Consider the following 15,169-nt stretch of genomic DNA (forward strand, 5'->3'; position numbering starts at 1 on the left):
TTTTCCCCCAAGTTCCCCCATCCTCCCCTTCTCCCTTTTCTCTCCCCATCTCCCCTTACCCCCATCCCACCCCACCGCCAAGCAAAGTTCCTTTGCTTTTATGGCCTGCAGAGAGCCCAGGAAGGATGGGGGCCAAGGAACCTCTGAGTTCCCAGTCCCAGGGGCCAGAAACTCACCTCAACACTAGCTCTCCTGGCGCCGAGAGATCAGGCCTCCGTGCTGATGGGGCAGCTCGCAAACAAAGTGCCTACCCTGCTTGGTGCAGGCAGGCCATAGAAGCAAAGGAACTCCCACCCTCTTGGGTGCCCGCGGATTCGGACCCAGTGCCCCAAGGTATGGCTTTTGAATTTTAAGGCTAGTCCAGTTGTCTTCAGGGAGCTATATGAAGTGAAGCCACTAAAAAATCAGGGCCTTCTCTCTGGATCTAGGGAAGTAGAGCCTGAAACAGCCTTGGAACTCTGCCATGAAACTTGTCAAGAGCAGCCCCACCATCAGCCCCAGTTCCACAGCTGCAGGTCACTGTCTGCCTCCTAGCAAGAGGCCTCTTTGGTGTCAGTGTCAGTGGCCTCTCTTAAGTCTCCATGCAGACTTTATTAACAAGCGAACCCACACAGTAGTGGTTACAAAGCAGGAGCAGCCCTAAGAATCATAGGAAGATGACAAAGCAGATGGGGAAGAGCTACTGTGTGCAGGAAGGCAGAGGGTCCAGCTTAGAGCTCCTTTGCTCTCCCCTTCCTGAGAGGCCCATGTTCTTTTTTTTTTTTTAAGGGAAGAAGTATTTATTTTGGCTCACAGTTTGAGGGGTTGAGTCCATGATGGCAGGGAAGACATGGTGATTGATGGGAACATGAGGTGGCTGGTCACACTGCATCTACAGTCGGGAAACACAGAGAGATTAATGCTGGTACTCAGGCTAAGCATCCAGCCCATGTTTAGGATGGCTCTTCCCTCTTCAGTTAAACCTCTCTGGAAATGCCCTCACAGACATATCCAGTCAGGCTGTCAATGAAGGTTAATCACCACAAGTACATTCCTTTGTCACCTTGAATCTCAAACAAACCACTTTTAAACCATTACATTTAATCTCTGATCGCCATACACTCATAAAGCAAAATGAATTCAGTCTCACTTCAAAAGTCTCAATAGTCTTTAGCTGTCCCAACAGTGTTCAAAAGTCCAACGTCTCTTCTGAGATGCAAGGCAAACTCTTGTGAGTCTCTATAATTTCAGAAAACAAGTTACATAGTTCCAATGTACAATGGCACAGAGTAAACATCCCCATTCCATTGGAGAAGAATGGGGCATAGCAAAGGAAGATTGGACCAAAGCAAGACCCAAGTCTAGCAGGCAAACACTAAACGTTATAGCTCCATGCCCATCATCTGGGGCCTGTGATACTATCATCTGGGCTCCAGTGACCACGGGCAGCTCCACTCCTTCAACTTTGTCGCTTGAAGCATAAACAGTCTCTCTCATGGGATGACTCTACTCTTCTAGTTTTCCTTGGCAGATGTCCCACAATTCTGGAGTTTCCAATAGCTAGGAAATCTACTTTGTAACTTAACCCTCACAGCTTCAAACAATGGTGTCTCAGAATTTCTTTAGCCACACAGTGGGCTTCCGGTGTAAATCTCCATGACCCTGTATCTTACATTTTAAATGCATACTAAACTAGCATGAAGTGGATGAAGCATTCAAGTGCTACTGGCAGATTGGGGAGTTATCTGCACCCCTCCTAACACTGCTGTAAGTGGCCTTTGTACAACTTTGTTACCAAACCAGGTGAACATTTCATTTCGGAGTTTACATAGCAAGGAACCCCATCGGCTCTTCTTTCAAATCAATGTCCATTTCCACAACTTAGAAACTTCCAGGTTTTACCCACACTGGTGCAGTTTTAGTGAAGACTGTAAGATACCTCACTTTGGACTAACAGTTAAGCTTTGTGTACACCCTGCTTGATGGCAACTTCAGATGACACACCCCCTACCTATTTCCCCAACTGCACATTTCCCAAACTTTCTGCTTTCTCCTGTTATAGATCTCAAAAGGGCAGTGATGCTATCTTAAAACTGCCTTTGCCAAACAAATTGCAAATCACTCTATGACATTTTCAGGAATGGACATTCTTCATCAGAAGAAAACACAAATAGCCTTTGACTCAGCTTCCCCCAAAGTCCTTGCCCCTCGCTGAAAACTCCTTAGCACAATGTTTACTTTCCACCTTTTCACTGACACACTGGTCTCCCACAAGCCCAGAATGGCCCACTGAGCTCTACTTACAGTGTTCTAAGGGTTCTCTTGCCTACAGTTTAGGAATCTTTCATATCCCTTCTAAAAGCCAGCTTCAAATGCCTACAAACCACGTGGTCAGGATTTTCAAGTGACAGTTCTACTCCTCGGAACCAACGTTCTTTATTAGTTACTTTTCTCATTGCTGTGACCAAATTCCTGACAAAAAGGATTTATTCTGACTTATGATGAGATGCATAGGCAGGCAGTGCTTTCATGTCAATGTATGAAATACAGTTTTGAGACCAGCCACATGGCTCAGAAAGTAAGGGCACTTGCTGTGCAAATCTGACCACCTGAATTTAATGCCTGAATCCCACAGTGGAAATAAAGAACTCTCAAAAGTTGTCCTCTTACCTCCACACACACACACACCATGGCACACATGTGCCCACACTCATATCATATACACACATATCATGTATACACAATAGTAATAAATAAAACAATAAGAAAAGCCCTTAAATAACAATCTTAAAGCATAAAATGCCCTCATTTATTTAACTTAAATTTTTTACCCCTTAAGTATTCACATTAATACATATTATAGTACATGTGAAATATGACAACATGTGAGTTATGCAGAGTATACTATATTAAAGAGCAAGTCAAATAGCAAATGACCTAACAATTTTGGAAATGCTACTCAATCCTCTCTTTTTCTGCTTTATTGATCTGGGCAAAGTAATAAATGCCTGGAAACAAAAGATAGAATTTGCAGTATTTCCCCAATGATAACAATGAACTTTCCCACCATGAATGAAGTAGCCCGTGCAGCCTAAGCTAATGACATAGAAAGGAGAAGCTCCGCTGGGCGGTGGTGGCGCACGCCTGTAATCCCAGCACTTGGGAGGTAGAGACAGGCGGATCTCTGTGAGTTCGAGGCCAGCCTGGTCTACAAGAGCTAGTTCCAGGACAGGCTCCAAAACCACAGAGAAACCCTGTCTCGAAAAACCAAAAAAAAAGAAAAAAGAAAAAAGAAAGGAGAAGCTCCTACAGTAACGACAGCAGTCCTCTGCTCTGTCATCATTATCGTAAAGGTGGTTATCTCCACTGCAGGCTGGCCCAACCTTCTCCACAAGGGGGTGGGCGTGGACATTCTTGCACAGAAGACAGTATGGTCACTCTCGCTTCTGCAGCATGATTTGCTCTCATATTTACATGGTATTTCAGGGAGTCACCTACTCCACTGTACATTCCGATCATATGACATCCAAGAGCATCAGTAGATCATCACCCTGACTGTATGGGAGCCAAAGGCCTGCCCTGGTATGAACTCCAGACAATCAATCAACTGAGAAAAGTCTGTTTGTGGCACATTTCGTGGAGGAGGGCCTGGGATTGGCCATTTTTCTGGTTCTATCTTTTTCCTCATTTTCTCATCCACAATTTCTACTTATGTGCTATCCTTCAGTGCCTCCAAGATGAGATTAAGGTTTGTGGTGAGAGCTCGCACACGGTGAAAACCAGCAATCAGGGAAATAGGCAGGAATCCCTGCTCATCCATCTTTCTGCGAAGAAAGAAGTCCTGCGCCAAGTTCTCTGTGCTGAAGTAATACTCAATCTGGCATTTAATGTACTCTTTAAGCAGTGTCTCTTCCACAGGATATACCTGCACACCTGTGCCATCATCGTAGTAATACATCATGCTGGTGTTAAGCTCTGTGGGAAATGGCTGATCAGTTCTTTCCCCTGGCTCTCGATAACCATAGGAATAATCAAAGTTCAATCTAGGGTTTCCGCGGCCCCGGCCTCTTCCGCGACCTCTTGCAGAACCTCGGATGGCGCCACCCTCACTTCTCACACTTGATACTTCATCTTGATCATCTCTCTTTTCTCTATCCCGTCTCCAACTTTGTGTATCATTTTTCCTATTACTGTGAGCTGGCTTATTTGCTTCAGGTTGACATCTTGAGCTGTTCCGGGACCCAGGTCTTTCCTGGCTGTCTGGTCTCACATCATCTAAGTGTAGTGGTACCCATTTGTGCTTATTAGCTCTCTTTCACTGGCTGCTTGACTGAGCCTCGTCTTCGCTGACATTCTCAACAGGACCATCTAGTTTTGCTTCCCGGTTCTCTTTGCTCTCACAGTTGCTTCTTTTTTCAATCTTTCTTATTTCCTTGGCTGATAACACTTTGAGACCCTGTGTTCGCTAATTCACCTGGTGTTGGCCAATTTGCCATATCACTGAAGTCACTAGCCTTGTTGGATTTCTTTGTCTTGAGTTTTCCCGCTTTTATAATTTTTGGGGAACTGAGCTCGGCCTCCGGGGCCTCCTGAGCGGGCGGCGGCGCGCTGTTGCCCACGGGGGACAGGTACTGCGGCAGCTTCTTGGTCCACGGGTTCCCCTTTGGCGGCGGCGGCGGCGGCTTGTCCTCGAGGCCGGCGGCCGCAGGGTCCTCTCGGGCGTCCTTGGGAGGGTCCCGCGGGGCTGGCGGCGGAGGCGGCGGCGGTGGAGCCTCCCAGCCGAAGGGACCCCCGGACGCACGCGCCTTGTGTGCCAGGTGCAGCTCCAGCGGCCTCACGGGCACGGCCGCTTGCTGCACGCTGTGTCCCAGCACGAGCGCCGGCGACGGCTCTCCCCGCGCCCCCGCGCTGGTGGCGGCCGCGGCCCGCTCCTCCCTCGCCTCCTTGCCCTCCGGCTCGCCGGGCACCGGCTGCTCTGCCCGCCCGCTCGCCGCTGCCAACAGCGCGTCCCGGTCGCCGGCCACGGCGGGCGGGTCCTCCCGGGGGGCAGCGGCGGGCACCGGGGCGCGAGCGGACATGGCCGGCCCCTGGCCCCAGCCTCCTGCCCAGCCGGGGGCCGCCCTGGTCCAGGGAGCCCGGCCGCCCCTCTCTCCACACGGGGGCACCGACCCGCTTCGTTGGAGCGCTAACCGCCCGCCCCCCGGCCTCGTCGCAGCACATATGTTATCATATGTTTCAGACTTGAGATGCAGAGAACAATTTTTGAACACCTGTGTGTTTCCATTACTCAATCTAAGAAAAAAACTTAATCTTCTTTTAAAAGATCAGATATTTATCCATAGCGGCAGTCCTGTATTTATCCCTTCCCTTGTAGAAATAGCCACAGTTTGGAGTTGGGACTTCATTTCTGTATATGCCCTCACACTGTGTGTGTGTGTATCTGTGTGTGTGTGTGTGTGTGTGTGTGCATGTTTGTACGCTTCATATAAGAAGTGTGCTGCACGTGTCCTTCTGCAGTAGTCTCTTAACAGTGCCATTATCTGTATACATGGAAGTGAACTAAAGGCTTCCTTTTTTTCTTAGACATGGTAGGGATGAAAGGGTTGAGGGAAGAATTTCCAGCATGGGGTAGTCAGTCAGCTGCATGGGGAAGTTCCTCCTCCATGATAATTTAAAGTTCTGCTCTTGGTAAGACAACTCCTACAGGCGACAGGAGGGAGGCAGACGTGGGAGTAAGCTGCACAGTGAGGAGCAGGGAAGGACACTTCAGTGTATATCCGTGTGAGTGCTCTCCCAGCTGGTGTGGCATTGACAGCTGTGCCTCTTTGCTCTAGTGAAGCCCACATTTCTTGGGACCCAGGTCTTTGAAGACTACAACCTGCAAAAGCTGGTGGACTACATTGACTGGAAGCCTTTCTTTGATGTCTGGCAGCTCCGGGGCAAGTACCCGAATAGAGGCTTCCCCAAGATATTTAACGACAAAACAGTAGGTTAGTAAGTCCTTTCTGCTTGGCCTTCAGGGTGTGGTATGTGACTCTCAAGGTGGTCTGAGAGGACGCACTAAGTGTTTAGTTTACACAGCGCTGCCATATTGCTCCCTGACTCAGCCTTCACAGGAGGCTTGCCCTTATTACATCAGGTAAATGTGGCCTTTTTTTATTGAGAAAAGGAAAAAAAGGTATCTGCCTCCTCCCAGCCTCCCATTTCCCTCCCCCTCCTACCACCATTCTCCCCCAAACTCCTCTCCCCCTCCCTCTCCAGTCCATAGAGCAGTCAGGGTTCCCTGCCCTGTGGAAAGTTCAAGGTCCACCCCCCTCCGACCATGTCTAGGAAGGTGAACATCCAAACTGGCTAGGCTCCCACAAAGCCAGAACATGAAGTAGGGTCAAAACCCCGTGTCATTGTCCTTGGCTTCTCATCGGCCCTCATTGTTCGCCATGTTCAGAGAGTCCGGTTTTATCCCTTGCTTTTTCAGTCACAGTCCAGCTGGCCTTGGTGAGCTCCCAATAGATCAGCCCCATAAATGTGGCCTTTTATTCACTCAGTCTTCAAATGGTTCCCTGACATCACTACACACTGGTCTCTGCTCGGCACAGGCAGACAAAAAGGCGAGAATCCTGTGACTGAGTACTGGCTCACCGGCATGGCTGACAGTGCTGGGTTTTTGCTGGGTTCTTGCTGTGGGCTCAGCCTGGGATCCCACTCACATCGGAGGGGCTAGATCTCCAGCAGGAGATTAGAGTGGGCTTCCTGGAGGTGGTGGTACTTGAACTGTTATTGAAGATTCCGTGGGAATTGCTGAGACTAGACCTAGGGATAAATAGGAAGCAGAAATAAAAAGGAACATGTCAAACCGAGGAGAATGAAGCCTTGGACTTGGGGGCCTATGTGGGGAGCTGCACATCACATTTACCCAGAACATTCAGGGAAGGAGGAGGGAGACTTAGCATGTTAGAATAGAAAAATGAGTTAATCACTGAATTGCTCCCCTCACTTGTCTTGGGTAGCTTCAGCCCCACCCGACTCCTAGAGACATGGGAGAAGGGAGTGCTGGTGAACAGTGAGGTCCGGGCTGGAGAGAGCCAGGGAATCCAGATACACATCAGCTTTTGGAGGTCCTAGGCATGTTAGGATGTTGAGACCCAAGTACTTCCTGGTATCCAGGAGGATTAGGTAAGGGGCTTCTTACTGTACTGTCCTTGTGCCACCACAGCTAGCTAGAAGGGACCATGGAACTGCCCTTCATACAGGTAGGGCAACACAGTGTTGTCCACTGAGAGCTAATGGGAACTGATGGAAGGTGTCCCAGAACAGATCTGATGCCTACCATGCAAGTGCTGAAGCTATTCAGATATAGCACTGATGCCATTTAAGAGAATCTGGGCCACGTGTCCCAGCTCACCCTGTTTCCTCCCCATATATCACTGTGAAGTTAATGGGGTTATAGTGGAATGCCAGTTTGTGCCCTCTTTTTGACAAGACTGTTTGGATGCCATTGATTTCGTTCTCTGGATTCTACTAACTGGGAAAATATAAACAGATTGACCTAGAGGAGGCACACTGTGGGGATGCATTTCTTGGACCCACTAGCCACTGTGTACTCTGCTCCAGGCTGTGCCCATGGCAGACCTGAGAGTCTTGTGAGAATGCAGAAGAGGGTAGAGAAGGGAGAAGCAGCAGTGTTTAAAAAGGAATGGTTGTTTGCAGGTTACTATTGGCGTCTTTAAATAAATTCTTGTATTTTTTAATAGGTAAAGAAGCCAGAAAGGTATATGATGATGCTCAGAATATGCTGAACATACTGATAAGTCAAAAGAAACTCCAGGCCAGGGGTGTAGTTGGATTCTGGCCAGCACAGAGTGTCCAGGATGACATCCACTTGTATGCAGAGGGTGTGGTACCCCAGGCTTCAGAGCCCATAGCCACCTTCTATGGGCTGAGGCAGCAGGTATGAAATGCGTGTGGACGATGAGTGCACTGCTTTGACTCTCAGGCTTAGCAACTATACTAAGTGTAGTAAGTGAGAATTAAATAAGAAATCTGAGCCTTTTATCTGTACCATTGCATCCCAGACAGCCCTCCATAGGCCTGAGTCCTAAGCATTTGTGAGGATGAAGAGAAGGCATGGGTGTCCATGAGGTCGGGTGGGGGTTCATAGTAGTGACTACAGATAGATACGGAACCGTGCTGCTAGCCTTGCTGCCATACACGTGTGTTTTCAGTCTTTCAACCCCGTATCTCATGAAACTAGGGGCATTTTACTTTCCCTAGCAATTGCTTTTCATCTGAGGATTCTATTAGAGACTGTTATGTGGCTTATTGTCTCAAAGGGAAGTCTGGCGGGGACAAATACCCCAGAATGTCCACCCTGCCAGGTGCTGAATAGGGAGTAAGATAACCGTAGTTAACTGTTTCATGGTGGTGTTGTCAGACAGTTTATGTCTCTGTTTTACAGAGGAGAAAAAAACGGGCAGAGGGAGCTGGCACTGAGCTTTGTGTGCAGAGAGGCAAGCGCAAGCCCCCTTGAGTGTGTCCTGGTTATAATCTCCTTGTAGCAGTTCCCAGTGTACACTGTCTGTGTTTTGTCTTTGCCTCACCTTTAAAAATGGCAGGAACCATGCAAAGACTTTAGCTGCTATAGATACAATTGTCTCAATGAAGAATTGGAGCTAGAATTTAATAATTAGCAGTAAATTACTTTCTTTGATTTTACTCATATTTTTAGTGATTAAAATTGGTAGGGTTGCCTTTATCATAATGCAAATTATAATGACAGGGTTTTAATAGTAACAATGGATAGGATTCTTAAATTTGAGCCTTGATACCATAAGGGGTTATGTGAGAACAATTTCAGCTTTACTCTATGTGCTCAGGCCTAGACACCACAGGATACAGAGCAGGGAGTTCCAGTGCTGAGCTCTGGCCCTTCCTCACTAGGGAATCATGAGCTTATCTTTGACTGGTATAAGGCCAGACACCTTTGCAGGGCTCTTTTCTTTCATCCTCCAGTCCTTGGTTTTCCTCTGCTAACTTCACTTCACAGTCAACTAAATACTGTTGTGTTGTGATATAAGGGCATTTACCACCATTATTCTTAGTTTACTCTTTCAGTAGTTCCTAGAGAGGGGAGCTGGACCGTGGATACGTATTGCCTGTGATACATTTATTAGGAGATGATCTGCAGGGCACTGAGAAACTGTAGCTGAGCACCCCATTCATTACCCTGGGAGTCTCTTGTTCAGAGGATCTTTGATTGTCATCCCTTCTGAGACACAGTGGGACCAGTGACCTGTCCTACTGCAGAGTAGCTTTGTGTCTCTCTCTTGCTTTTTTCTTTTCTTTTTTTAAATCAAAGAACAGTAGAGTACCACTGGAAAATGACTGACCTCTTTCTGAGCTCTGGAACACTCATGCCTTCTGACCTGCAGCCACTGGCTTATTCTCTGCCCAGGGTCAGACTATACTTGCTCTCATGTCTAGCAACTGACTTAGAAGATTCTGGATGACTGCTCTTTGATTAATTGATCAGTCTAGAGCAGTACCATGTCTCTAGGAGCATTTGTTGTCCTCTCCTGGATCAGCCATATCACTGGCTAAGCCTGTGGGGTCAAATTTTATGTCTCAGATTTCTTGCCTGTGAAATGGAGCTTGAGGATCACTTCCTTCACTGGATTGCTGAGAGCTAAATTAGCACCCTAGAAAGAACAACAAAGTGTTAAGTACTTAGGAAGTATTAGTTATAAGTTACTAACTTTTTATTGACCGTGATGTGTATAAGACTTTGATAGTTTCATACCAGGGAAGGATCAGTTACCAGCTGAGAGTAAAACACTGGAAGATGGACACCTGTGTTGTGGAAACAGACAGAGAAAAATAGGTGTAGGGGCGTGTGTGTGTGTGTGTGTGTGTGTGTGATTTTGCAACAGGGTTTCATGTGTCCCGGGCTGGCCTCAAACTTGATGTGTCATTAAGGAACCTTAAATTTTTAATCTCAGTGCATGCTGAAATTACAGACCTGCAAGATTGTACCTGGCTTATGTGGTATTGGGGATCAAACATAGAGTTTTGTGCATTCTGGGCAGGCATTTTTCCAACTATGATTTCTCGGCCCTGGACAGAGTCTTTGTATTCAGACTATATTAGTGTATTCTCAGAAGTCTCCTGACAAACCATGGTGGACAACACCGGGCCTATATGCGCTTGACCTCAGCAGTTTGTTAACTCTTATCTGTTGATGCACAGTGAAGGCTGATACCTTTATCGGGCTCTTCTCAAACATGCTCATCTGAATTGAAAACACTCTGGAACAGTAATGTTTAATCTACCTATGATTATTTAAGGTTCTGATTCCTAGCATAGTGCCTACAGGTATTTATAACTGTTTAGTCTGTATGTTTATGAGCAAATCAACTAATTTCCTAATTGTATATGCTACATCATGTCATGTATTTTTAAAAATGTCTGTTTTCTGTTTGCTATAATGGAATATTTGAGACTGGAGATTTTTAAAGAAAAATTCTTATTTTGGTTCATTGTTCTGGTTGTTAAGTCTAAGATCAGGCAGCCACATCTGGTGAGAACCATGTGCTGCCTTGTAACATGGCAAAAGTCAGAAGAGAAGCACATGGGCAAGTGAGAAAGGAAGGCTGAATTCCAGTAATAGCCAACCCATTCTGCAAGAAAGACAGTAATTCTGTCCTGTCTCCAGGTTCCTACCCATAGGTTCCTGCATTGGTTTCGTGCCTTAGGTCCCTCAATGATGGTCTGTGACATAGAAGTGTAAACCAAAAAGTCATATACTGCAGTGCCCCTGTGCCCCACGTGGCTATGTTGAGTAATTGTGGTTTAGTATATACTAAACCGTAGCCATTTGTTTATTTAGCACGGATCTATTGCATACTCACAGTATGCCAGACACCGTTTTGAGTGCTGTGGTAGAGCTGAATGAAGCATGCAGGCATTCTGTGTCCTGAGACTGACCGTCATTTTGTACTCTACTATGTGCTGATGCTGTGGCCATGCTAATGACCTCTCTGCCAATGCTTGGGTTTAAGGCTGAGAAGGACTCTTCCAGTACAGACCCCTACCACTGCCTCTCAGACTTCATTGCTCCTCTGCATTCTGGTGTCCGCGACTACTTGGGTCTGTTTGCTGTTGCCTGCTTTGGGGTTGAAGACCTGAGTAAAGCCTACGAGGATGATGGCGATGACTACAGCAGCATCATGGTGAAGGCACTGGGGGACCGGCTGGCAGAGGTAAGGCATTGGCAGATACTGGGGTGCTGAGGTAGAGAGTGGGTGTTGGAACTTTCATGACAATGTCAGAAAACCTTGCTGCCTTTAGAATTTATGTCACTGCATACTTGAGCTAGATGCTGCTGTCTTTGAACATGACCTGTAGTTTTAAGTCCTGTGTCTCCCAAATGTCACTCATATGCCATCTTTTAGCAAAGAGAAACCTCCAGTGCTTGACTAGTTGGTTGTTGCCCTCCAGAGACTTGACCTTATCTCTGAATTAGTCTTCTTTTGATTACTGTGATAACCCCCAGAATTAAAATCAGATTTCTGCTTTAGAGTCCTTTCTAATGTTGGCAACTTCTGTAGCTGCATGTGGGTTGAGGAGGCCAAAATGTGAGAAGTCTCCCCTTTGTTTTGAGCAGGCCATAGAGAATGCCGCTCTGTGGTCCCAGTACTCTTCTGGTAAAACTATGGCCCCATTGACTTCAGGCAAATGTCCTAGAATTCTAGATTACTGAATGTGGTACTTCAGAACTCTGTTGAGGACACCATGGCGTCTCAGGGCAGCTAATGAAAGTGCAGTTTTCCTGACTGTGGCCAGGTGGGGAAAGTGGTTCGGTGTGGAGGTCACAGGTTGCTTCTGCTTGATTGTGCCCCTCTCTCTTCTGTGTTCCCAGGCCTTTGCAGAGGAGCTCCATGAGAGAGTTCGCCGAGAACTGTGGGCTTACTGCAGTAGTGAGCAGTTGGATGTTACAGACTTGCGCAAACTCCGATATGAGGGCATCCGGCCAGCTCCTGGTTATCCCAGCCAGCCTGACCATACTGAGAAGCTCACCATGTGGAGACTGGCCAACATTGAGCAGGCTACAGGTATGTGGGAGACAGTGAGCTCCTGTCCTTGCTCATTGAGTCCATGCACATGAAGGTTTTTATAAAATAGGAGAACTTAGAATGAAATCATCCCTCATCCCATCCTTTCTCACTGGATCTGTTCTGGTAATTTACTTCTAGAGTACAGCCTTGCATTTTTCCTGAATTATTTTAGACTTAGTAGGTTAAACTGTTGACTGTTGCTACATCCTAGAAGGGGATTTACCTAGGTCTCCTTTCTTCCCCCTGCCTTTCCTACCCTAGTTTTCTGGTTTTGGTACAATAGCTAGTGACCAGTTTCTGTCCTGTTGGCAGTGTCTTCTGCCTGCTCAGGCTTGCGCTGCTTGCTGATGGCTGTTTCTAGCTCTAAGCTGGCAAGCTCCCGCCTTCCCTAGCTCTCTCACTTTCCTTTACTTGTTAGTAACGTTTATGCTCCTCTGCAGTCACCATCCCCTCTTAAATCTGCTCTGGGGGTTGAGTCTTAGAGTTGAAATTAGAAGTTGACCTGTGCTCTGTTGAGACAATAGCCTCTTTGTGCTTGACTCAGGGCAGAGTCAGTCATTGTTCTGAGGCTGCATTATCCCATCCTTGCTGCATAGTTTGTGATGTTGAGAGGACTCAGTTAAATCACAAACCCAGTAGAATTAATCAGTCATAATTAGCTATTAAAGCTGGTGAAGTTGAATCCATATCACAGGAAGGAACTGAGAGTGGCACTGGATTTGGGTCTGCAGAAACGGCTCAGAGAGTCTCAACATCTAGGTGTGAGCACGGTGTCCTGTGAGTGAGCTAGAGATGATTAGAAAGTATTCAGCATTGTGGTTCCAAGTTCTTGTCCATGGAGTGAGTAGTGCAGAGTAACAGTCCTGAGAACGCCTCATTCTCTGTGCTTTTGTGGGCTGCTTCTTCATTCCTGCTACCCGCTGACCTCATAGAGTCATGGGGAGCTGTGGGGATTCTCTTACTGCCAGGGCTAGCAGTCCTACCTGAGAAGACTCAGTGTAGAGACAAATTGGAGCCTCTACAACTGATCACATGTAGCTAGGGAGAAGGAATGCAGTCTTTTCCAGGCTTGCTCTTACCAGGTATAATATGCGGGTCCTGAATTTGGTTTTCCACCTGGCAAGAATTTGCTAGACACTATGATTGGAGCTTCTTGCTGTGTCAGTGTGTCTCCCTAGATGGCATGAGTTTACTTGGTGCTCACTCAGTCTGTTAGTACCCTGCCTGGGCACTGATTGCTTCCTGTGCTTCTCTTCAGGCATCAGTTTGACAGAGTCCTTGGCGATGGCCCCTGCTTCAGCAGTATCAGGCCTCTACTTCTCCAATGAAAAGTCCAAATATTTTGCTGTGGGCAAAGTTTCCAAAGATCAGGTAAGCATGTGACTTCTCTAGATAACTGTCTTTAAAATCGACCCGAAGGACCCATTTTATATGACAATGAAGTGATGTGATGTGGGGGGGCGGGTGTTTGTGAATAAACTCACCTCAGTTTGTGTCTTAACTTGATTTGAGCCCATTACCCTGTTTCCAACCTTCTCTCTATCCATGGTAAACACACAAACACACACACCTATTAGTTTCTAAGCAGCCGACATTTGCCACTTGATTTTTGCCTAGAGAGTAAAACAGGTGGGCAGACAGGAAATGTGTTAGCTCAGTAGATTGCTGTGAAGACAAGATATGCCAGGTACTTAATGTTTATTCCAAAGTCTGTGGAAACTCAGACCAGAAAGATTTAGCACTTTGGTTTAACAAGATGCTTCTGTCTTTTACAGATTGAAGATTATGCTTTGAGGAAGGACATGCCTGTGGCCGAGGTGGAGAAATGGCTTGGCCCTATTTTGGGATATGATACAGACTGACTTCTTTCTCTGTCGCGCTTTTTTTTCCCCGCTCTTTTTCTTTTTTTCTTTAAGACCTTTATGTTTGCTGACCTCAAGGGGGTACAATCCAGAGTGCCTTAGAAATAACAACAAGAGCACCTGTGTGCCTGCTGACCTCCCCCACTGCCATTGTTGGAAGGCTGGTTGGTGGCACGTGATATAGAGCAGGTCTTCTGGGGTCCTAGAACATAAGTACTTTTTCAGGGACCTTAAATGAGGTGCATCAAGGTGCCAAGGCTCATGGTGTCGTTAGGTTGTTAGACTTGGAGCAAGCAGAAGACATCTTTTGCATTTCAAAGCAAGTCAACTAGCTTTTCCTCATTTTTGCCTTTGACCTAGGAGGGCACTTGTACCTGTTTTTTTGTTGTATGTTTGTTTGTTTTTATTGTTTTCTCACATTAAAAAAAGGTCCTGAAAATAAGTTGAATAGAGAAATAAGTTGTATAGAGAAATGTGACATTTCAATCTAAGTGTTTCAACAGTAGACTTGGACAGGGAGGAAGGTGTTACTCTCTTTTCTCCTGCAAGACCATATTTTCTGAGGTTCAACTAACTGTAGAATTCTTTGGCAGAGGCATACTCACTGCTTGCTGGACAGAAATACTGGAACTGTTTGCCCTGGTGTGCTGGTGTAGCTAGGCACAGTCACATTTTCCATGCTTGTCGTTTCATGGTCCCTTGCACTAGTGGAAAAATGGAAGAGAAAGAAAGTGACTTCCAAGGGTATTATTTAACATCTAGCTGTTCTCAGAATGAGTAGGTTCTCAGCTGAGCTCTGGTATTTGTGCAGAACCTGTGGGTGGCTAAGCCACGCAGTTCTTTGCCTGCGCCTGACTCCAAACTCACATATTTTGGATATACTATACTGTCTTGCTTTTTGTTATTTCTGAAAATATTGTACAGAGCTTTAGGCTCTGAAAACGAGACTTCAACATCAACTTATGTGTAACTTCCATGTGACATAAACCAAGTGCTCAGTCTTCCCAGCCTTGTCTGCTCATCTATAAAATGAGAACAGTGATCTTAATTTCTGTCTCGTTGGATGAGGTTTAAGCAGGATTGTGCATAGGGACAGCTCAGATACACACAGATGTCTAAGTGGAGGTTGTAGAGCTCTGTAGTCTTAGCACTATAGGTCCTCATGAAAAGAAGGAGGACTCAAAAGAGGAGGTAGTGTAGAGAAATATGTATGGGACT

General features: G+C 46.5%; 1 protein-coding gene and 1 pseudogene across 2 annotated transcripts in view; one reads left to right on the plus strand and one right to left on the minus strand.

Moving 5' to 3' along the window:
• Positions 1-14,957, plus strand: part of Mtr (5-methyltetrahydrofolate-homocysteine methyltransferase) — an 85,701-nt gene extending 70,744 nt beyond the window's left edge. Inside the window, exons 28-33 of one of the 2 annotated variants that reach the window (XM_075970220.1) lie at positions 5,814-5,969; positions 7,731-7,927; positions 11,034-11,234; positions 11,894-12,086; positions 13,348-13,460; positions 13,865-14,957. In XM_075970220.1, the coding sequence (XP_075826335.1) occupies positions 5,814-5,969; positions 7,731-7,927; positions 11,034-11,234; positions 11,894-12,086; positions 13,348-13,460; positions 13,865-13,951 (947 nt within the window). In that variant the 3' untranslated portion in view covers positions 13,952-14,957. The remainder of the gene's footprint in view (positions 1-5,813; positions 5,970-7,730; positions 7,928-11,033; positions 11,235-11,893; positions 12,087-13,347; positions 13,461-13,864) is intronic. The other variant, XM_075970221.1, reaches the window with a different exon arrangement.
• Positions 3,366-5,148, minus strand: LOC142848346 (la-related protein 1B pseudogene; annotated as a pseudogene).
• Positions 14,958-15,169: the final 212 nt, after the last annotated feature.

The sequence above is a fragment of the Microtus pennsylvanicus genome, chromosome 4, assembly GCF_037038515.1.
Source record: "Microtus pennsylvanicus isolate mMicPen1 chromosome 4, mMicPen1.hap1, whole genome shotgun sequence".
NCBI classification, from domain to species: Eukaryota; Metazoa; Chordata; class Mammalia; order Rodentia; family Cricetidae; genus Microtus; species Microtus pennsylvanicus.